The following is a 24,577-nucleotide window of genomic DNA, read 5'->3' on the forward strand; positions in this document are numbered from 1 at the left end:
CCACATCTGAACCCATAAGAATATTTTGGTGGCTCACGACTCCTCTAAAGAATGAGCTTTGTTCTGTCCATCAAAAAGTAGGGTGAATTGCTATGCCTGAAAGACCTGCTTCATTTGCTCACCTTTGCTCAAATGCCTGTGCTGGGACAGTTTGGTAAAACTAAGCTGATGGGAATTCTATCAATGCATTGTTTTCCAATGCTTGGAACAGTTCCTACTTTTTACTACAGGTTTTAGAATCCTCATGGATTCTGTTTGAGGAAGTCATTTAAGAGTTGCAGCCCAGAAAAAGTAACTTTTCCAAGCTCTTCCAAGAACCCTAGGTGACCAGATGTTAGATTATAGATCTGTAGACAGTTACCTGAGTAGGAGCCCCCAGTAGTGCAATGGATTAAACCCTTGTGCCGGCAGGACTGAAGACCAACAGGTCGCAGGTTCGAATCCAGGGAGAGCGTGGATGAACTCCCTCTGTCAGCTCCAGCTCCCTATGCGGGAACATGAGAGAAGCCTCCCACAATGATGGTAAAACATCAAAACATCCAGGTGTCCCATGGGCATCATCCTTGCAGACAGTCCATTCTCTCACACCAGAAGCGACTTGCAGTTTCTCAAATTGCTCCTGACAGGAAAAAAAAGTTACCTGAGTGAGACTTTTTACTGAATTAGCATCTGAGGAATTTCACTGTTAAGCTATCTAAAGGAAAATTCAGAACAAAAACTTTGGGAGTTAAGCTTGAGAATCCAGCTCTGAAGAGTTTCCTTGTTCTTTTGCAAAAACAGCATATTGCAGTTTCAGATAACCCCATGTCTGTATTGATTTAACCTTTACACTCCATTTTGTTGCAGGTATTCGCCCACAAATCATGAATGGCCCTATGCATCCTCGTCCACTGGTGGCTTTATTAGATGGAAGGGATTGTACAGTGGAGATGCCAATTTTGAAGGACTTGGCTACTGTTGCGTTCTGTGATGCGCAATCAACTCAGGAAATCCATGAAAAGGTAACATGATTTTGTCTCCTGCAAATTGAGTTACAAAGGAAGGTATAAATGCCTGGTTTTATGCTTCTGCTGAAACACCACACAAATAATAGAAAAGAATTGATTTTAAACATAAGTTTCTACTCTCTGATGATAGTCAGTCTGAGATTGTACTTGGACAAACTGTACATAAAAGAATTAGATGGTTTGAGTCCCTAAATCCACAGAAAGGGGATTAAAATAAAGTAAATAAATAAAAGATACAGAAAAATAATATTCCTGAAACAAAGGACCTTAGGGAAATGATAGAGTAGAAACATTTGAGTGGAGTCCATCAAGGGGCAACGGTGGTGCAGTGGGTTAAACCGCTAAGCTGCAGAACTTGCTGAGTTCAGGTCGATGGTTTGAATCTGCAGGATGGGGTGAGCTCCCACTGCTATCCCCAGCTTCTGCCAAGCTAACAGTTCAAAAACATGCAAATGTGAGTAGATCAATAGTTACTGCTTCAGCTGGAACATGCAGTCATGTTGGCCGCATGACTTAGGAGATGTCTATGGACAGCACCAGCTCTTTGACTTAGAAATGGAGATTAGCACCACCCCCCAGAGTCAGACTCGACTAGAAACCTTTACCTTTACGTTTTACATCAATTATGTCTTTAAATCTTTAGATCTACAACAGTCATCTTGAAGATTGATTTTATACTTGTTTGTATACATGGTTGATTATCCTGTTAGCATTATTTCTTCTTCATATTTCTACTGATTTCTTGAGTCTCATAATCAATGAGGGATAGTCCTGGGATCGAGATTCCTGAGCACATTAAAAATGTCTTTGGTGGCATCTGTCAGACCCTGGAAGATCTCGGAAACAAAAGCACCCTCACAAAGGCAGATCCTTGGAAACAGCTTTATTTTTCCTTCTTGCCAAGGAGAAGCGAAAGCTAGTTCTGACTATTTCCCCCGCCAACCTGGTAGTATATCATCTAGCTGACCCATGACCCCTCCTACTATCTACTTCTAAGGGCTACATTCCATTCTCACAGACCATGCTACAATTCCCAGGTCTCCCACCCCGCTCCCCAATCCAGATGGCTCTTATCAGAAGCAAGTGCTTTACTCCCATCCCAATCAAACTGGCATGGAGTGGACAAAGCAGCTTGTTTGTTTAGCTGGTATGGACACATCCTGACAGCATCTCTCTTGATGTATTTGATAGATGCATGCATTAATTAAATTTCTTCTGGAACTCTTGGAGACATGACTTTGTGGAAAACACTGACACAGATTACTGTTACTAGATATGTCTTATTGGTGGTAAATACCACAAAAAATGATATAGGTGGAGAAGCAGTCCAGCATCCTTTCATACCCAATTGTTGAAGTTACCTGCAAAAGCAATTGTATCCAAACTATATCTGGCAGCAATTCTCTCGAAGCTGACTTTGGGACTCCTGGGCTTATATGTTTGGTGTGAGGCCAATAGAATATAGATTTCTAAGGATCATATAGAACAGGGGTCCTCAAACTAAGGCCCTGGGGGCCAGATATGGCCCTCCAAGGTCATTTACCCAGCCCTCGCTCAGGGTCAACCTAAGTCTGAAACGACTTGAAAGCACACAACAACAACAATTCTATCTCATCAGCCAAACGCAGGCCTACACTTTCCATTGAAATACTAATAAGTTTATATTTGTTAAAATTGTTCTTCATTTTAATTATTGTCTTGTTTTTAAGTATTTTTGCACTACAAATAAGATGTGTGCATAGGAATTCATTCATGTTTTTTTCAAATTATAATCCGGCCCTCCAACAGTTTGAGGGACTGTGACCTGGCCCTCTGTTTAAAAAGTTTGAGGACCCCTGATATAGAATATAAGCAAAGAAGGAAAATCAGAGTGTGAAAGCATGACCCATTCCCACCTCCCATAGCTTTGACAGGTGTGCAAGCTGATTAGCAACAGAGAAAAAAATAACTTTCTCAGTCCGTTCTCAGATTTCCTGTCTTTTCCCAGCCTCAAACTGCCAAGTTAATGTAGAAAGTATCAGGCAAGGTCAGTAATACAAATTAACCCATATTCAGCTCCTGGACATAATGCTAAAAGAGGACTCCAAAACCTATCTGCCTGCTTGGATTCCAAAAACCCTCTCCAAAAACGACTGAAAAACTTGGCTAATATTGTTCGATAGCCTTTAAAATGTGTAGCTAAGAAGAAAGGAGTTAATGCCAGTTATGTAGCTAATGCTGGAGCGGTGTGCCTTGAATTTAGTGCATTTGTGAATAGCTTTCAGTAAAACACAGCATGTGTCCATGAAGAATGGATTTAGCTATTCTGGACTGATCGATTCTCTTAAATGATACAAAATCAATAGATGAAAGCAAAAAGCATTAATGCGTAAAAGTAGATCAAATATACTTGGATTTCATCTAAACATTAGACAACTGTTTTCCAGTAACTCTTTGAACCTGTCTCAGTTAGAGACCTTATTGAAGAGACTGGTAAATGGCAGGAACGGAAATGATGCCTTGTGTTCTGCGCCAGAATAAACTGCTTGGTGAAGCAACTTAAGCTCGAACTACACAGAAGAATGTGTAACATTGGTTAACGTATCATTTTTTGCATTCAACAAAAGAGCAATACAGATTGTGGAGGTGCCTAGTCACTTTTCCGCTGACTATTGTTTTCTGCTTGGAACATACAAACTGCCTGTCTAGATCATATCATAGACCTGTCTAGTCCATCATTTTGTTTACAGAACGCCACCCCATTGCAAAATCTGTCAGCACGACAAATAACAACCTCACCTTCTTGTCTTGTATCTCCCCAGCAGTTGACATATGGTGTCAGATACTATATATGAATTTAACTCCTATCACAACTGTCTTCTCCCTACAGAATCCCAAATTTGTGTTGGCATTTTTTAAAGTTACAGGAGTATTCGAAGAATGTTTCACACAAGTCTCTGTGTAACATCTAAGCCCGTGTTGAGCATATTTAGTAAGAACTCCTCAATAAGGCTACATATACACATTGAGTTCTAATCATTTGAATATAACATAAATATTAGAGAGATTCTGACATTTAGAAAATCAGAAAGTTTGGAAAATCTATAATTAAGACATTTTTCAAGCTGTTACAGTTAGAGAATGCTCACAACAAAATCTCCTAAAATGCAGAAGAAACTATGTGCGCTTTGTGGTGTTAGCTTTATAGAATGTCACTAACTTGTACAGTGTGGCATTTAAATATCAAAATCTAAACTCTAAATTTATCAAAGGAAAAGGTGTTTTATAGATGTTTTCAAAACCTGTGAAGTTGATCCTGGGAAAGATTCTGAATTAAGAGGTGTGCATTTGTGCAGCTTTGTGTTGCCTGTTGACTTATGGAGACCTCATGAAGATCATAGTTTTTTTTTGTTTTTGTTTTTGTTTTGTTTTTTGTTTTTTTGGTGATATGGTGGTTCTTCCCCTTGAAATACAGGCAACAGTACCTGGTGTTGAACTGCACATTTAACTTCCTTTGTTGTCTTCTTTACTCTAAACTAAGCATATATAACTGCCAGTGGGGGTTTCCTCCGTCCCTCTTTTCCATCCTATCCATCCTTCTCTTCCCTTTCCTTCCCCTTCCTTCCTTCCTTCCTTCCTTCCTTCCTTCCTTCCTTCCTTCCTTCCCCTTCCATTTTGTGAGGAGAGAAAGTTTTGAGAGGGACGCGTTTATAGAGGTAGTGGTTACATTTATGCTTCCATGTGTGCGGTGGTTCCAGTCCAGATCAAAGTCTAGCACATTTTTTCAGAGCATGGAAACCCACTGGTTTGAGGAACATGTCCTCTTTTCCAACACCATTCTAGGTTGGGTGACTCTCGGAATCTTATTAGGGCCCTGGCTTCAATCATCTTCCCCACTTCTCCATGCAGAGGTGGATAAGGAGAACTACGCTGGCTCCTGCAAGGGTCAGTGAGCATGTGGTGTTTTTATCTGCCACTCATCATCCAAATTGGGATGACAGTGTGCACCATATTCCCCATTCCTTTCTCTGATCAGTCATACAAGAGAACAGAGAAGGGTTGCTGTGAGTTTTCTGGGCTGTATGGCCATGTTGCAGAAGCATTCTCTCCTGACGTTTCGCCCACATCTATGGCACACATCCTCAGAGGTTGAGGTTCTGTTTCCAACAGACCTCTCAACCTCTGGGGATGTCTGCCATAGGCATGGGCGAAACGTCAGGAGAGAATGCTTCTGGAACAGTGCCATTCAGCTCGGAAAACTCTCAGCAACCTAGAGATTCCGGCCATGAAAGCATTTGACAACACATAGAACAGGGAAGATTTCTTTGGATATCTCCTGAACGAAAGGGCAGTGATTCTTCCTGTCCCTTTCAGTTTAGCAGAGGTAAATATTTGATACAAGGTTGGGAGCCACTTTTCAGACTAGGCATGGGCCACACTTCTTTTTGTTTTTTTAACTTGGTGGCTAGTTGAAACATGTGTGTGTGTGTGTGTGTGTGTGCATGTAAACAAATTCAATTTGATTTTAATGAATGCCCTAATGATAATGAATTTTAAAATCCTAAATTGAGAAAGGTACTGAATATCCTATTGACTATAGTGCATGTCTCCATTGATTCTAGCACATGGCATTTTTTTAAATGAGTGCACCTGCAGAAAAGGGCTTTGGGGCTACATTTCTGGTTCCCCCTGTTCCCTATATAATAAAGAGAAACCAAAAAGAGAGCTGTGTACAATTTGATTCTGTAAGATGCTCTTGTTCCTTCTGAATCTCTGGAGGCACTCAAGCAGCAGCAAATAAAAATGATGACAGAGTCTCTGGAAGGACAAACTCCATAGAACAGGGGATTGGGAATTGGAGGCACTGTGCTGCAGTGGTTCTAGTCATACCTCTCAGGTGATAGCTGCTCCTCAAAAAAAGGAGCTGTTATGTGGCATTCTTCAAGCTGTCATTCTATCGTATTGTTGAAGGCTTTCATGGCCGGAATCACTGGGTTGTTGTCGGTTTTTCCGGGCTATATGGCCATGTTCTAGAGGCATTTTCTCCTGACGTTTCGCCTGCATCTATGGCAAGCATCCTCAGAGGTAGCGAGGTCTGTTGGAAGTAGGAAAATGGGTCATTCTATCCTCGGTGCTTTTTAACATTTACGTGAAACCCCTGAGTGAGATCATCTGGAGACAGGGAGTGGAGTGCTATCAGTATTCTGATGACACCCAAATATATTTCTCCATGCCTTCAAAAACAGCTTTAGCTAAGGATAATGTTTTGCCTCTGAATGAATGCCCGCAGGAGGCAATGGGCTGAATGAAGGAAAACAAATTGAAACTGAATCCAGACAAGACAGAGGTGCTTGCCATTAAAGGTCCTATTTATTATTTATTATTTGCACTTGTTAACCGCCACTCTCAGCCCGAAGGCGACTCGTGGCGGTGTACAGAACATAGAACATAAAGACAACAGTTACAGTAAATCAGGATCATAACACACATCTTACTAACACACAGCTAATTAAACTAAAAATCCGCTTCGTCTTGTTTGGGCCATAATCAATCTCGTCGTCGTAGTCCATTCCGGTGGTCATTCCAAAAACATAGCACTTAATTAAAGGCCTTTTCGAAGAGCCAGATTTTCAGGCCCTTACGGAAGGCCATGAGGGAGGGCGCCTGTCTAATTTCAGCGGGGAGGGAGTTCCACAGCCGGGGGGCCACCACCGAGAAGGCCCGCTCTCTAGTCCCCGCCAAGCGTGCCTGTGAGGCAGGCGGGACCGAGAGAAGGGCCTCCCCGGATGATCTCAAGGTCCTCGTGGGCTGGTAGGCCGAGATGCGGTACTCAAGGTATTTTGGGCCGGAACCGTTTAGGGCTTTGTAGGTTAACACCAGCACCTTGAATTGGGCCCGGTAGCTGATCGGCAGCCAGTGGAGCTGGGACAGCAAGGGCGTTGTGCGCTCCTTGCGTCCTGCTCCGGTTAACAACATGGCTGCCGCGCGCTGGACTAGCTGGAGCTTCCGGGCCGTCTTCAAGGGCAGCCCCACGTAGAGAGCGTTGCAGTAGTCGAGGCGGGATGTGACCAAAGCGTGTACCACCGTGGCCAAGTCAGACTTCCCAAGATTCCTAACCTTTAATGTGTCAGTTAGTTATTTTATGAGGTTGCATTCCCTCTGGAAGACTGTGTTAGTAGTTTGGGAGTGCTCCTGGATTTGTCTCTCCAACCCAGGTAGATGTGACAATGGTTACTACCAGCTTCGGCTCAGGCTCCTCTAGAGTTGGAGGACCTATGGTAATGCACACACTGGTAACTTCAAGGTTGGATTTCTGTGATGGGCTTTACACTGGGCTACTTTTGTGCAAAGTTCAGAAACTTCGTGCAAATGCATTCAAAATACATGGCAGTCAAACTAGTTAAAGAACACCCATACAAAAGTCACTCCACTGGTTGCCAATTAGTTTCTGGGCAAAGTACAAAGTGTGGGCTTCCACTTTAGAAGCCCTACATGGTTTGGTTACCTACAAGACCACCTTCTCCCGTACAATCCGCCCTGCGCACTGAGGTCCTTTGGGGAGCATCCTGTAACTAGCCAGAATCCGACTGGTTACTGTCACCCAGAGGACCTTTTCATTGGCTGCCTCAAGACTGTGGAATGACCTGCCAGAAGAAACCCAACAGCTAAATGAGCTGTCAAAATTTAAGACACAACTTAAGACCTATCTCTTTTGGCAGTCCTACACAGTCAATTTTTAACTTGTGAATTTTAAGCTGCATTTTATCTGTGTGCATGTTATATGTACTGAAATAGTGCTTCAGCCTACCTCACTGTTTTAACTATGTTGTACCCCGCCTCAAGGAGAGGCAGTAATACATTTGTTGTTGTTGTTGGCAGGTAATAATTTTTTTTGTTGTTAAATTTGTTGTTGTTGTTGGCGGGTATTAAATTTGTTGTTGGTGTTGTTGTTGGCAGGTAATAAATTTATTGTTGTTGTTAAATTTGTTGTTGTTGTCGGCAGGTAATAAATTTGTTGTTGTTGTTGTCGTCGTCGTCATCTTCCACACTGACTTGGGAAATTTCCCATTCTTTCCTGTATTGTACTACCCTTGCCTAGATAAATGCTTTTATATGACTTCTTGGCCCAGGATGTTGTTATCAATGGCTGTCTTTGAACAAAGAAAGACAAGCTAAGCGGTGGTTCACTAGGAATGCCATGTAGAAGCTGATCCTTTGGGATGGCTAGAAGACTGAAATCCACGTCTCTTAAAAATGAACATAAAAGGGGGGGGGGAGAGGCGAAAATGACAAAATCAAAAATGACTGGGTGGAGGTGGCAGGCAAATCCTTAGAAGGCTTACTGTCACTCATAGCTCAGTCTGTCCTCAGGATGCTCACGACTTAAGGAATTATCCCTCAGTAGGGCAAGCTTCAGTGCTAGTTTAAAATAATCGGCAGTAAATAGCCTGGTCAATTCAAATATAAGGCGGTATCCATGGAATCTCAGCATAGTCACTGACTGCTTGTAGCATTTTCTGCTCTTCAAGCTGTGTTTACACTTGGTATGGAATAATGAGGGCAAATATAACTTTACTCTTAGTGACTCTCTGGCAGACAGTATAAATCTGTGCATTAGAGTGTAAATCCCGCTGGGCCATGTAGGGTTTTCTGAGCTGTAGTATCCAGTCACATGAGGCCAATTGGATGTCACAGGCTGTTGTCTTATCTGTTCCTCCTCATTCTCTTACCCGGTGTCTGGAAACGTCATCTTTCTCTCTTCAGCATCACATCATAACCTTTTTCAGATACAAATCCTGCCTTGCATTTTTCTCATTTCACATTTCACATCATCTCATGCCAACATTATAGTACATAACCTACTAGCCTGTGAGGAAGCAAACAATAGCTCAGTGATGGTTGCTGGGTAGCTTACATGGTTCCTAGCTGAGATCTGAGCATCATAACATAACAAATGATACAGTAGAGGAAAAGTGCCCTAAATGAGTACGTTCAGAATTCATAACATACAGCTTATACTAAAATAATGAAACACACAGGACTTCAATGAACACACATTAGCTGTAATTCTGTAAGTGACATGCACACTTGTAAGCATTCCCTATATATTCAGATGTCTTTTTTTTTTGGCACTGGGGGTGGAGCTGTATTTCTCCCTTTTGACCAGGTCTGTGAAATTTGTGGCCCTCCATGTATTTTGGACTTCAGCTCCTAGAATTCTTGACCATTGGACAATCTGGCTTGAGGTTCATGGAATTGGAGGCTGAAACATTTGGAGGATCACAGGTTGTGCAGGCCTGCTCAAGACTGGTAATAGCTCTTACCAGTCTTACTGCCTCCAAAGTTACTTTACACACTTACTGCCTCCAAAGTTACTTTACACAGCCATCTCATTCTTCGTAGCAAGAAAGCAGAATCAGAGAAGCATAGCACTGAGATCCACCAGCTTCCTTCATTGTGCTTGTGGTTGTGGAGGCGTACCCTTTAGACCCCTCATAATTCACCCCTTCCGATTTATTGTCAAGTTTCTGAAGATACTCCGCACAGCCGTCCCATGCTTTGTGACAAGCAGGAAGGTCCAGAGAAGCATTTGGCTACAACCCATAGTCAGAAATGATGGCATCAACACTGAGATCCATCAGCTTCCTCCATTGTGCTTCTGGCTGTGGAGACATGACCAAAGTCTTCTCTAATCTTACCTGCTTGCCACAAAGCATGGAATGGCCATGTGGACAGCCTTCAGGGGCCCTCTAACAGGTTGGCGGAGAAGATATATAGCTTAGCATAATGTAGATCCACATATGGATATATACACTACACAGAGGGGATGTTGGAATGAAGCCATTATCTGAGTATTCAGGAGAGCTTAGTAACAAATGTTTGCTGGCAGAAGTTCAGTATACTTTGCCAATTGAAAGTAGTAAGCTTCTCCCATGACTTCTTTGGGGCATACCAGTTTATTTTGGAGACAGAGATGGAGTCAACCAGTCCTGGCAGCTAAGAAGAGGAAGTAACCTATTTTCCCTACAACTTAAACCAGCTGTGCCTAGCACAGGAAAAGCAAAATTTAATCAGAAATCCAATCAGGGATTTTTATTGTCGTATAAAAGTTTCACTAGTCTCTCCATTTTTTGGCATTTGATCCAAGGAGAAGGGGAGCCTGCACAGTTGTATTAGACTAGGGAGGGACAACCGTGGCCTATGAGCCACATGCTGATCTGATATAATTTGTTGCTTGCAGAATAGGTTGGCTTAGCTCCTTTTTTGCAGTACAATTCATATAAAAGATCAATAAAAATGTTCAAGCTTTATCAGGTATAAACAGAATCTTCTGAATTAAAACTTAAATTTAATGTTCATACTGAGTGCCATATATTTATGTACAAGTCAACCTCATGTACAAGTCAAGGGCAAATTTTGGGGGGGAAATTATGGATTTTGACATGAGTTTTGGATAAATTGAACGTTATTCTACAAAGGGGGAAGCACCAGTTCTGTCTCAAGGTGGGGGAAGTTGCCTCTGGCTTTGCCATTTCCCTGTCCCGGCTTTTAAAAAATCCAGATGTGGTGTCATGGTGGAGTTAGTAATGGTGGTGTTGATGCTGATTGTTCTCCTTGTGAATCAAAGAGAACAATAATAAATCATTTATTATTTTAAAGAACATACAGTGAAATTTTCCCCTACCCTAGATTCTAATTTATGATCAGAATTGGAAGTCCTGTCAGGTGGAAAGACTACATGCTGAAATGGTCATCTGTATTCACTTAGAGGTTTGGTTATACCTATAGCAAGTTTCTTCAACAAACAAGGCAGTCATAGTCTACAAAATTCTAGTGAGTATTCAGAGTAAAACAAGTTTATTTTCCAGGTTTTATCTCCCTTCCACTTAGCTGAGTTCAAACATCAAGGAATGAAATCTTTTTTGTGAGCTGGAGAAAGAGGCAGGGAAGATATCTAGGAAGAATTCTAGACATATTCTTCAAGAAAAAGAAAACCTGCCATTTCACAACATGATCTCTTTAGCTCTACTGATACACTATGAAACTTACTCGTTCTTAAAGCAATAAATGTGTGCGGATTTTCTCGTGTCCTAAAGGATAACATAAAAGGCTAGAATAATCTCCTGGTTGATAGAGAGAACTGAGAGAGAGTTGTACTCTCATTTTGTTGCAAGGCTCTTGGGAAGACACACCTGTCTTTTTATCATTTTTAAAGACTGTTCTAGAAAGAGTGGTATAAGCCGGCAACATAAGGGATTTAAGAATGTTTGATGGTGATTGCCCTACAAAGGATGGCATATTGGTCAGCATTATTTGGATGTATGCAACAGCATGGATTTGTGTGGGGACATATACTGCACTCAGAACATTCAGAGTATAATGTACAAATGAGATAGCTTGGGCCCTCCAGATTTTGTGGGTTACAAATCCGAGATTCTTTACCACAGGTCTTTCTGAGTGGGTCTGGTGGAAGTTCTGAAACTTCTGAAGGCACCAAATGTATTTATTTATTTACAGTATTTGTATACCGCCCTTCTCAACTCCAAAGGGGACTCAGTGTGGTTCACTATGTTGGCAACAACTCAATGCTATCGATAAAAAACAGGATAAAGCATCAAAATTGTCCCTCCCCTGATAAAACCTTAAACGTTATTATCATTGCACTTTCAACTTTCACTTCAACCTTAAATATCTCTATTATTTATTTATTTATTTATTTACCGTATTTCTATCCCGTCACTTCTCAATCCCCAAAGGGGGACTCAAGATAGCTTACAGTGGGCACTGTTACTATGCCACTACATAACAATTACAATAATAAAACCACAATTGAACATAAATCATAGTTAAAACAATACATAAGCAATCATTAAAAACAGTAAAACAGTCTCATCAGCTGTATCGCCATTCCAGTCAATGTCCCTCTAAAGTGCTGCTTGCATCTACTGTCCGAAACGCTGCTTGCATCTACTATTTGGTCCCAAAACTATGATTTTAATTTCTTTGGGCCGAACGCTTGTATTCCACAGCCAGGTCTTTAGCTGTTGCCTAAAGGTCAGGAAGGAGGGGGCCGTATGTAACACAGTACACAATACTGTATGTAACACAATACACTCCATAACTGAAAATTGTTGAATGGCACAGGGACAAAAGGCAAAGTCTTTGTGGCCATTCCCCCCTCCTCCAAAATAGATTTTATTATACATGTTGAGTATTCTTCATCTAACATATTTGGGACCAGAAGTGTTGGGAATTCAGATTTTTTTTTTGTTTATTGGATTATGGGATATCTTATACTTGCCTATCTGTATGTAACGAGTTATCTTGGAGATGGGACCCTCATATAAACATGTAATTCATTCATGCTTCGTATGCACCTTATATACCTAGCCTGACAGTAATTATATACTATTTGTTTTCATGAAACATTTGTATACATCAAACCCTGAGAAAGCAATGGTATCACTATTTCATACATTCACGCAGACAATTGTGGAGCATTTCAGAATTCTGGAAAAGGTATCCTCAACTTGTATCAATAGAATAGATCACTGCAATGCACTCTATGTGGGGTTGCCTTTGGAGACTGTTTGGAAGTTTCAAGTGGTCCAACGAGTGGCAGCCAGATTTCTCACTGGAGCAACGTACAGGGAGTACACAACCCCCCTGTTACATCAGCTCCGCTGGCTGCCAGTTTTCTACCGAGCACAATTCAAAGTGTTGGCTTTAGCCTATAAAGCCCTAAACGGTTCCGGCCCAGCTTACCTGTTCAAACGTATCTCCCTCTATGAACCATTACAGAGGTTAAGATCTTCTGGGGAGGCCCTCATCTTAGTCGCGCCTCCATCGCAAGTGCAGTTGGTGGGGATGAGAGACAGGACCTTCTCAGTGATGGCTCATTGGCTCTGGAACTCTCTTCCCACTGAGAGTAGATCAGTGCCCTCCCTCCTGGCATTCATAAAGAAAACAAAGGCATTGTTAGGCCAAGACTTTGGCCAGTAAAGTGCAAAGAAGAATTAGGGATTATGTACAATGACAATTGGATTGGCTACGGTCTACTATTTTACTAGGATGTTTTAATGCTTTGTCTTAATGTTTAAATGTTATCTATGCCTAATGTTTAACAGTTTTAATTATTTTAATTCACAGTCTTAGTTGAATTATGTTACTGTTGAGTTATTATGATTTTTTAACATGTATGTTGGCATTGAATATTTGTCATTAAAATATTGTAAACCACCTTAAGTCCCACCAGTAGTGAGAAAGGTGGTATATAAATACAGTAAGTAAGTAAGTAAGTAAATACAGTGCAATTATATCAATTGAAATAAAGCCAAGTTAAGTATCACAAGACTATCAAATCATAGAATATGTTTTATAAGATAGCTAATTATATAATTCTATCATAATTAGATCTGTGATCGGACATTGTTCTAAAGGATGTTATGAGATCATGGAGGCATTAATATATTTTCATTATACTTGGCATAATCAGCAAATAGAAAGCAAACAGTAAAGGAAATGCTTCTATAGTGTTTATTTTTAGAGTATCTGATCTTACCACTAAGTTTCTCCATAATTTATTTATTTATTTCTAATATTTATACCCCTTTCTTCTCAACCCCCGAGGGGGACTCAGGTCGACTTACAACTGGCAATCATTAGATGCCAACAAACAAGCAATTGCTGTACAAACAATTAACATTAAGCAAACCAACAAGATTATAAAAATACATTAAAATATTGACAATAAGGGCAAGGGGCCACACTGATATAATCTGGTTTTGATATGTGGAAAGAGTACAAAGAACATGCAAGTTCTCATGCTCATGATTTTCACTTGGTCAGTTGCCCTTTTTACTCAAGAGCTTACAAGAGCTGCTATCCTCAAGTGAAGATTTGCCCTTCTCTTATGTAAACACTGGTTTTTGTCTACATATGTACTGGAATTCTTTATAAAGTGTCATTGCTACTTGGGAGTCTCTGAGTGTTTTATCAAATTGATCCATGTGCCTTACTAGATACTTGCTTATGACTCACTGCTGGACTTCAGCAGCTGTTACTGAAACACCATCCATCTGCTTCACTAATGCCTATAATTTTCTTCTCTTTGTGCCTGTATGTGTCTGTTAGGTTTTAAACGAAGCTGTTGGAGCAATGATGTACCACACTATCACCCTCACCCGGGAAGACCTAGAGAAATTCAAGGCCTTACGAGTCATTGTTCGGATAGGCAGCGGTTATGACAACATAGACATCAAAGCTGCAGGGGAACTTGGTATGTTTAGACTCCACTCCAACCAGACCCCTTAATCAAGCTGTTGGTTTTTCTTAAAAGTGGAATAAATGCCATAGCTGTCTAATTGTCCCAATCATGTATACATCCTAGTTTTGTTTGTGGGTAACTTCCTGTATCCAAAGGCACAGCTTTATTGTTTTTGATGTGATACAGCTGTTCCGATGTCTATGTGGGAGTTCCACACCAGATACGCATTTAAGTGTACCTAAGGGCTTCTCAGCTTTGTATTCCATGGACTAAATTGAATGTTTTATGAAGTTCTAATATGGACATAAAATAAAATAATTTTGTAACATAGGTAAAAGGCAGCAGGTAAATTACAATGTGAAATAATCAACAAATGCTAATGCAATTTACTTTTTGGGTCATTGCAGAAGTTGGAATTTTGTTCGGATCGCATAATGATCAAAATCCACCCCGCCCCTATCCATTTTGTGAACACACACATACACACACACAAAACTCTCCCTTCCTTTTGTCTTGCCATTATGAGGATGTATGCTTTTGCTTCCATTTTCAACTTGGCTTGTCTGGTTATTCAGTGATTAATGGAAGCAAGCCAACTTCACACTCTGATTTAGGAAGCTGGCCTTTTTCCTCTACCCATAGTTGGTGACCACAGCCTTGACAGCAAACTAAGCTGTAGATAATCTAAAATGGATGCTTCTAATCTGCTCGCAGCCATACTAGAAGTATGTAGAAAGCACACTGAAACTCATTCTTAAACTATTAAACCATATTGCATGTAAGCAAGTTATATGGAAAATTGTTTATATTATTCCATCATTTTTTAAAACCGTGGTCTAGAAATGTAGATTAAGGAGGAAAACTTGGTTTGACATCGATAAATGATGTGAACACACATAGCTAAATTTGGATTTCTGAACTTCTGATAGTTTTTCATTTTCTCAAAGTTGCCATCCACTTTGAGGAGCTAGCCATTTGTCGTTGTGCTTTTTTAAATAATTAAGCTACTATTCAGTCCCTGTGGGTTATCAAACAATTTTTGAAAGTCTTCGTGTTTAAGAATAGCCTTAAGAGTGTTGTTGTTATTGACATGGATCTGTTCAGTAGACTCAAAGTGATGGTCCCTCAACCAGAGTTATTTGGTCCCAGATAAGCTTCTAAGGCAGTGGTTCTCAACCTGTGGATCCCCAGATGTTTTGGCCTTCAACTCCCAGAAATCCTAACAGCTGGTAAACTGGCTGGGACTTCTGGGAGTTGTAGGCCAAAACATCTGGGGACCCACAGGACCCACTGTTCTAAGGAATAAAAAAAGGACATAATATAGTATAGGTCCTTGACACACGAGAAAACAATATTTTTTTGTATTGCCCACCACCAACACCACCACACACATAATCAAAGAGCCTGGAGATCACTATTGTAGGTATTTAGGTTTTTCATATACAGTAGATTCCCACTTATCCAACATAAACAGGCAGGCAGAACGTTGGATAAGCAAAAACTTTGGATAATAAGGAGGGATTTAAGGAAAAGCCTATTAAACGTCAAATTACGTTATGATTTTACAAATTAAGCACCAAAACAACATGTTTTACAACAAATGGATAGAAAAAGCAGTGCAATACACGGTAATGTGATGTAGTAATTACTGTATTTACGAATTTATTTCCAAAACATCACAATATATTGAAAACATTGACTGCCGAGAGAAATAGCTATGGATCCGGGTAGGAAGCAAACTACATTGGACAATACAGAACGTTGGATGAGTAAAGGTTGGATAAGTGAGATTCTACTGTACTTTAATATCCACAAAACTTTTTGTTCTAGATACAAGTTTTGGGAAACATCAATGTCAATTTTATTTGCATTCCACTGTTCCGTATCAGTCTGTTCGTGTATCAGCCTACCTATCTGCTTCTCTACGCAGTTCAAGGTGGTTTACCTCAAAACCAACCATTTTAAATCCAATAATCACAGGAAATCTGCAATGTTTTCCAATTTAGAAAAGTTTGACTTCATTGTGTTACATGGTATGCCTTGTGTTGATTATTTTCATAAGTGTATTTACAACTGCTTGTCCACATTCTGTTACATGCTTTCAGCATCATTTAATATAACAAGAGAGGAATTGGTGGCATGTTGCTGACTTGTAATGTTCTCTTCAGAGCTCAACCTTTTTGCATTTGCTCTGCCTGGTTGCCATTTCATGATTCGTTGGCCACTTGAGTAAACTTTCCTGGCACAGCCATCTTTTGTCCCTTGATATATATGCACAACAGCGGCACATGCACACCAGTATTTCCACGAAGAGAGCACTTGACCTGCTGTCAGTATTTAATAAACTGAAATAACATTTTCTCTCCATGGCTTTCCCCCAATTCTCTTTGCCTTCCCTTTGGGGACATGACTTTGTCAGGGAAATTTGCTTAAGCAGCCACCACATCATGAAATGGCCACTGGGCAGAGCCGATTTAGAACTGCCTTGCCATGGTTTCAAACTAGGTTTCTAGCATATGCTGTCTTGCTACACGGATTGGCCCTTTGTATGTGCTTTGTTTCCACACTACTACAAACTGCCAGAAGGCATATTTGATAGCTGCATTGAAACCAAGCATATGGTGAAATACAATCAACAGGAGATGTTGTTGAACACAATTTCTACGCTACCTGAAATATCCTTATTAGAGAAGACACTCCAGGTAGCATCTGTATGATGAGCATTTTGCGGGAATTGTCCTGAAACACCAGTAGTATAACAGAGTCATAGTTCTTATCACATAACCGTCATATACTTACACAGAGAGGTGTTCTAAAACCCAACTCTGATAGTGTATTTAAGCCTGTGACTTATTAATTGTCAGTTCAACAGTTGGCATATTGTTTATACTTAAACTCCCTTTTTGTTCCATATCATGGAGACATTATTCCCCCCTTGATTTTATGTCTCTTAGCATTAAAGTCGCTCTCTGCCTGAGAACAAACAGAGACAACTAATTATGTTATGCTATCCTTAACTAGATTTAAGAATTATAACATATTGGCCGTTTCTGCCTCCTACTAAAATGCTAGTGAGCTGTTTGCAAGCGGCATCGTTAATTGTTTTACCACTAATGAGTACCATCGCATTAGCATATAAAATAAAATTGATCTTTATAGGGTGCCAGCTGTATATGTTTGTCAATAGGGTGTCATTAGACTGATTAATTGCTTCAGAGTACTTCATTGTAAATCTTAATAAAACTGAAGAAACACATATCCTTTGCAGTAGTCGTTCTAAACAAGACACTTCACTGAATCATTTGCATAAAAATGTTCTCAGTCATTTGGGAATTCTCTACTGTTTTCTTTACAGCATGGCATGGCAGTCATTACAAGAATAGAGCAAGCTGCTTCTAGGGAATATTTTTTAATAATCTTGCATTACAGCGGGACCTTTAGTCCCGTGTTGTTATAGAATCTACATAGATGCATAACTACAATAATAATAATAATAATAATAATAATAATAATAATAATAATTTGTATTTGTATTCTGCACTATCTCCCCAAGGGGACTCAGGGCGAATTCCAGCATAACAATGGCAAACATTCAATGCCTACATAAAACACATGATACTAACAAAAAATCCCAGAAACCCCCCACAAATAAATGTAACATTAAAGCCTAACATCAAATTAAGACCTAACATCAATAAATTAAACGTAACATCAATAAATTAAAATACACATAATCAGACAAAATTCTGTAATAATCATGTATGTCTTCTATAACACTACGTAACAAAATTGGGGGGGGGGAGCTGTTCCTGGTTTGAAAGCATTATTTCCTTTTTAATTGTGTGGTCCTTATCTTGAAAGTAGTTGTTCTCCCCCTGAAACTTCATTTTTGTGGCTGCCACAAATTAGCTTGAATTGGTTGAGACTCTATGATGAGATATTCATTGAAAAACTATAGCAAACTGTGCTGCAGGATTTGTTTTTGCAGTTTCATAAACTTTGTTTTTGCAGTTTAATAAACGTTTCTCATGTTTTAATGATAGAACCAATTGGGAAATGTCATTTATAATCCAGTAACAATAATCGTGTTACACAGTGTAATAGGGCTTCTTAAACTTTTCCACTGTGAACCCCTTTTTGCGTGAGAAATTTTTACATGACCTCGTGTATATAGGTATAAAAATCAGACATTAATTATAATAAATCAGCATTTGCAAGGCTTGCTCAATAGGCTGGTTTTCCTTTTTATGAAATACAGCTGAAGTTCACTGTTAACACTGCACAACATATCTGTGTACATGTCTAAAACAGCCACTAGGTGAGGTTCAGAAATCTTTTACCATTGCCAATTTTTTTCAAGACCCCAATATTGAACTAAGGGTACCCCATTAGTACAACTAATTAATACACCCCATTAGTGTGTTCCATAATCTTGTCACCTGCACAACAGGGGAGTCTTATTTGTTTATTTTATTTATTTCTACCCTGTCCTTCTCAACCCTCGAAGAGGGACTCAGGATGGCTTACATTTGGCACAATTTGATGCACAATTCTATTCCCTCTCACCAGTGAGCAAAGCTAGTAGGAGTCATGCTTCTGATTGCCATAGACTTACTTGCTTGATGGGGATGGTGGAAACATCCTCCTCCTTGTTCCCCAACTGGAAACTGAATAGAATTATGAACTGACCATGTATTGATCACGCACACACATCCAGCTCACCTTGTAAACAGTTCACCAACCCACTTCAACACAGCTATTTTCATAGTCTAGGAGAGCAGGATGGTTAGAAAGGTGCATCCAGTTATTTTCTTGTAGCTGCATACGCTGCAAGGATGTCATCTGCAGAGATGTTCTGGGAAGCTCAGAGGTATCTGCAGATAGCTGTCACAGTGAAAGGAGGAAGTCCTGGTGGCTTTTTGTAGACGGTGGAGCTACAGCACCCCCCTGTGGCTGGATTTGAGCACAACCTCCAAGGCACCAAAAACGCTGGACGTCAACCCAACATACCTCCTTTCTGTTCTGTCTGACTCTGTCCTGTCTGTCCAAAACGGCATTGAATGTTTGCCGTTTATGTGTACGGTGATCCGCCCTGAATCCCCTTGGAGAGATAGGCTAGAATATAAATAAGTTATATTATTATTACTACTACTACTACTAAAGGAAAATAACTGAATATGTCTTCACTCATTCCCCCCTCCCCATCCAATGAAGGATACTGCTTACAAGGTGAGCATTTTTTTTTTCATGTCAGAAGCGACTTGAGAAACTGCAAGTCACATCTGGTGTGAAATAATTGGTTGTCTGCAAGGATGTTGCCCAGGGGACGCCCGGATATTTTACCATCCTGTAGGAAGTGTCTCTCATGTCTATGCATGGGAAGCTGGAGTTATCAGATGGGAGCTCACCCCGTCTCTCGAATTTGAATCACCAACCTTCAGGTCAGCAGTTCTGTAATAAAATTCTGTAATAACCAGCACAAGGGTTTAAACCTTATTAAGAGTGGGGGATACGTGTTTCTATGTGATACATGTACATCACTCGATACAGGATCTTGGTCTGTGTATGTGAAAAAATAATAATAAAGTGCCTGTCAAAATTGGCACTAGTAATCTGAATGGACCATTATTCTGACTGGTTATAAGAAATCTCTATGCATAGCTATGCAACATTAAAATAAAAAGTCCAGCAGTAATAGAGAAAAAATGTATGTAGCTGTCAGAGGTGTTTCAGTCTCGCAGATGTATGTATTACAATTGCATCCTGTTTTTCTCTTTTTTTCTTATATTTTGCCCATGGCAGGCTTTTGATGGCTATTAATAGTTGTACTTTTGCTTGACTGGTCATGTCATTTTTATACTCCCTCCAGCTCTCCTGCTTTGTAACATGCTTATTACCTAGTATGATTTCAGGAGAGTTTTTTGTTAAAGGAGAAATTCCAAAATAAACAGAGGCTTGCAATGTAATATAATACATAATGGAATGCATTGTCGGGCAAAGACCTATTTTCCTCTCAACTGTATGGATCAAAGGTGATGTAAAAATATTACAAAGCATTACTATCTATTCGGTGTTTTGTAAGCATTCTGTTTCAGAATCTGGTTGTTGAATGTCTATTTATGTGATAAAACTATGAAATTTGGGGAAGAGGAATGAGTTTTGCTTTTGAATCCCTGCAGATAAATGGAGGGGGGAAATGGCAAAGCCATCTTTCATAGAGCAGCTAGGACATGATTTTGTGGGAAGAAAATTGTGCTGAGGTCATCTTTCTTTGGAATCCTGGCCTGACAAAATTCAATTAAGTTGAGTAAACATGGTTACACTTCGCCAAAGCTGCTTACATGTCTTAACCCTGCCCTGGTAACGTGCATGGCTAGGCATCACCTTGTGAGAGCAATGCAAGTCCTCTTCCTGCACGTAGGCAGGACAAGGAAAGGAAAGCAGCCCCCTTTTGCTATCTCAAGGATAAATGCCATATATTAGAAACATACAGTAAGATGTATTGGAACCCAGTCTAAGAGTTGCCATGCAAACTTTATGGGGCCTTATTATTTTGTCCAGATACCTTGGAGTTCCACATCCTTCCCTATTAGCAAACCTGAAAAAATAGGATTTATTTTTTTTTTGCTTCCAAGTAACCTTGTGATTGACATTTTCACTATGTTTATTGCCATAATATCACAGGACTTAAATTGGAAATACTACCACTCAGTCCAAGGGACATTTCAGTGCAAAATAACAGCAACAAGACCCGAGGCGCTAAGAACATGGTAAAAATGCCCTACACAACACCTCACACATTTTGGAATAATTTTAGACCCCCTGGAAGCCAGAAAAATACCTCTATGGACCTCACATAACTCACAAGCCACATTTCCCCAACCTCGTTTTAAATGTAACTTAATTCCACATGCAGCTTGGATTCAGGAATTGGACACTGACCTACATACCTTCTAGAGCACTTCTTCTTAAACTGTGGGTCCCAGCCCGCAAAAGGATTCCCCTTAGCTCAGTGTTGGGTTCACAAAAAAATTGGCATCAGTAAACAGCTTCTGAACGCCACCAATTGACACAAATGTATTAGCAAAAAACTGCAGGGTTGAAAATTCTTCAGTTGTACTCCACAAAAACTAAAATCAGCCTGTTTAGCAAGCCTTGCAAATGGTGAATTGTTTTCAGGAAATGTTCAATTTTTATGCCTATTCTATGTGCCTATATATATCAAAATTTCTTGAGCAGAAAAGGGTCATGAGCAGAAAGAAGTGTAAGGAACACTCTTCTAGAGAAGTGAGGTTTGAAAGTCTAAGTCTGGTTGATTTGATTTGGTTTGGTTTGATTATGTTCTGTTTAACTATTTGAATATCTTGCTTTGTTTTTGTTAAGTTCTTGCATTGTTTCGTTTACTGATTTTAGTTGGGTTGTTTATTGGTTATTGTTCGTCTGGCATTGAATGTTTGCCATGTTTCTGTTGGAAACCACCCTGAGTCCCCTCGGGGAGATAGGGCGGGTTACAAATAAATTATTATTATTATTTTACTGACACAAAAACACAGTATGTCACAGCAAACGAGATCTATATGCTGGATTTCGTATCACAAAATCACAAGTCAAACACTTCCCAAGCATCTAGGACTGTGTCATGTATTTTTGAATGATGTGCACAGATCCAAGTAAGGTGGCTTTTTGCAGTTGACAGATCGTGATTTTGTCAATGTTTATTGTTTCCAAATTCCAGCTAAGATCTTTTGGCACAGCACCAAGTGTGCCAGTTACCACTTGGACCACCTGTACTGGTTTATGCCAGAGCCTTTGCAGTTAAATTTTGATGTTCTGATAATGGCTGAGTTTTTCCTGTTGTTTTTCCTCAATGCAAGTGTCACCTGGTATGGCGACATCAATAATCCAAACTTTTTCTTTTCCACAATCATGTTGTCAGGTGCATTGTGTTCCAAAACCTTGTCAGTCTGGATTTGAAAGTCCCACAGTATTTTTGCGTGTTCATTTTCCACGACCTTTGCAGGTTTATGATCCCCCCAATTCTTTACTACTGGTAGGTGGTACTTGTGACATAAGTTCCAGTGAATCATTTGTGTCACAGAGTTGTACCTCTGTTTGTAGTGTGCTATTATTATTATTATTATTATTATTATTATTATTATTATTATTAAAAGTAATATTACATGAGAGAGAAATGTTGATTTCACAGTATTTTTCCTGATTGCTAAGATAAGTATTTCTGTCTCATGATTCCAGGAATTGCTGTTTGCAACATCCCCTCGGCAGCAGTAGAAGAGACGGCAGACTCCACTCTGTGCCACGTGTTGAACCTCTACCGAAGGAACACTTGGCTCTACCAGGCACTGAGGGAAGGAACCAGAGTGCAAAGCGTGGAACAGATACGGGAGGTGGCTTCAGGCGCAGCTCGCATTAGAGGCGAAACACTTGGCCTGATTGGATTTGGTATGTTAGTGGCTTCTATGGGAGAACTTAGGAAAGAAGATGTTGATATTTATAAAATGTGGAGGCCTTAAAACAGTGGTCCTCAACCTGTGGGTCCCAAGATGTTTTGGCCTTGAACTCCCAGAAATCCTAACAGATAAACTAGCTGGTATTTCTGAGAGTTGTAGACCAAAACACCTGGGGAGCCACAGATTGAGAACCACTGCTTTAGAAGGAGACCTAAATGTGGATTCTTCAGTGAGACTTGATAATTGTAAATTCGCATTGCCTGAAAAGCATCCATACTCATGTGATTCATTTGATTCTCCTTTCTAGCTTTCTTCACTAAAAGTCATCACTCCCACTACTTTTATCCCATTTGAGGACATATTATTTGTGGTACGAGTAGGTACTATTGAAGAGAACTATTTTGGACCTTCCAGATGTTTAGGATTCAACTACTGGAATCCTCAGCAGGATAGTGGCACTAGTAAGGAATGATGGAAACTGTGATCCATGTTAATAAAGGTTCCTGTGTCTGGTTTATGGAGTTGAAGGGATTCAGGTTGTCTATAATAGTAGGACAATGTAACTAGGCGTGGACAATCCATGGTTCTAAATGGTTCTAAAGTACTTACAAAATTAAAGTTCTGGTGGTGAAAACTAGGGGGCGCTGGTGCTTTGCTTCTATAGTTCTGGTGGTGAAAATTTCAGAACTCTAACAAAACTTTCAAAATTTCATTATTATTTCATGATTGCCAATTTTTATGACAGAGCCAATTAGGAACTGCCATTTATAATGAAATTTTGAAAGTTTTGTTAGAGTGCTGAAATTTTCACCACCAGAACTTTAGTTTTGTCAGTACTTTAGAACCATTTAGAACCATGGATTGCCCGTGCCTAGATACACACAACCTGGTCATAAGGAGTTCATAGTTCCTGATTATCCTGTGAAGAATCAGGAAGTGTGATAGCCTGCAGTAGAGATACTTAAGCTGCTGCCCAGTGGTCAGCCTTATACTTACAATAGCTATTAGGAGGCTCTTTGCTGCCCACCCCGGCAGTTTCTGTGTTCAGAACAAATTAGGTGGGCTCGTAATCATTGGTGCTTGCATCTGAATTTGCAGATTGTGCCAAGCACTGTGGTGAAAAGTGTTAATAAGCCCTTGATATCAAGGAATGCCTGAGTGTGTCTAAATATGGCAGTCAAGAAAGGAAAGGGGTTTCCCTCGATTTATAGCCTCACCAAACCACATTTCCATTAGGGAGGCTTATTTGTTTGGCTTCCACTCTGCTTTCTGTAAAAGAAGACTCCTGTCTTGATGTAGGAGTCGGGTAGTTGAGCTCAGGCGGTGACATTGAATTGGAATGACATTGTGGATAATGACCTGCTGATTGCACTGCAGCTGTCCCTCTTTATCAGAAGAGCCTTATTAAACCTTTGCTTCCAAACCATGACAGTTGTCTTAGTCATGCCCAATTAAATAGCCATTCAGCAAGAGTGCAGAAGGAAAAAGGTGGGGGGGGGGGAGAGGATCCTCCAGCAAACAAGTTGCTTTTACAATAAATAAGGCTCAGAAGGGGTTTGTCATTACTGTTGTGCCAAAATCCTTTGTTGTAATATTTCTTTAACATCATATCTGTTTTAGGTGGGAATTGAGAGGCCCCACAGAGACTTGGATGTGGCTAGAAGATAAGATTTTAGTAACTGTTATGTGTGCTGAAGATCAGCACCCTGATATTTGGGGAAGACCTGCCTCATGCAAAGGAAATCAGCTTGCCAACCAGTTTCTGATGCTTGCCTCCGCCCAGCCCTTATTTCTCCAATATGAGAATTTGGCACTGCCCCATCAATAGTTCTGCATTGCCTATGAAAGCTGAGGCA

General features: G+C 40.2%; 1 protein-coding gene across 6 annotated transcripts in view; it reads left to right on the top strand.

The window, feature by feature from the left end:
- CTBP2 (C-terminal binding protein 2) overlaps positions 1 to 24,577 on the top strand; it is a 288,894-nt gene that overhangs the window by 239,203 nt on the left and 25,114 nt on the right. For all 6 annotated transcript variants that reach the window (XM_060768612.2, XM_060768611.2, XM_060768613.2 and 3 more), the window contains 3 exons: positions 847 to 1,001; positions 14,121 to 14,265; positions 22,507 to 22,713. In XM_060768612.2, the coding sequence (XP_060624595.1) occupies positions 847 to 1,001; positions 14,121 to 14,265; positions 22,507 to 22,713 (507 nt within the window). The remainder of the gene's footprint in view (positions 1 to 846; positions 1,002 to 14,120; positions 14,266 to 22,506; positions 22,714 to 24,577) is intronic.

The sequence above is a fragment of the Anolis sagrei genome, chromosome 3 (assembly GCF_037176765.1).
Source record: "Anolis sagrei isolate rAnoSag1 chromosome 3, rAnoSag1.mat, whole genome shotgun sequence".
In the NCBI taxonomy this organism is placed as follows: Eukaryota; Metazoa; Chordata; class Lepidosauria; order Squamata; family Dactyloidae; genus Anolis; species Anolis sagrei.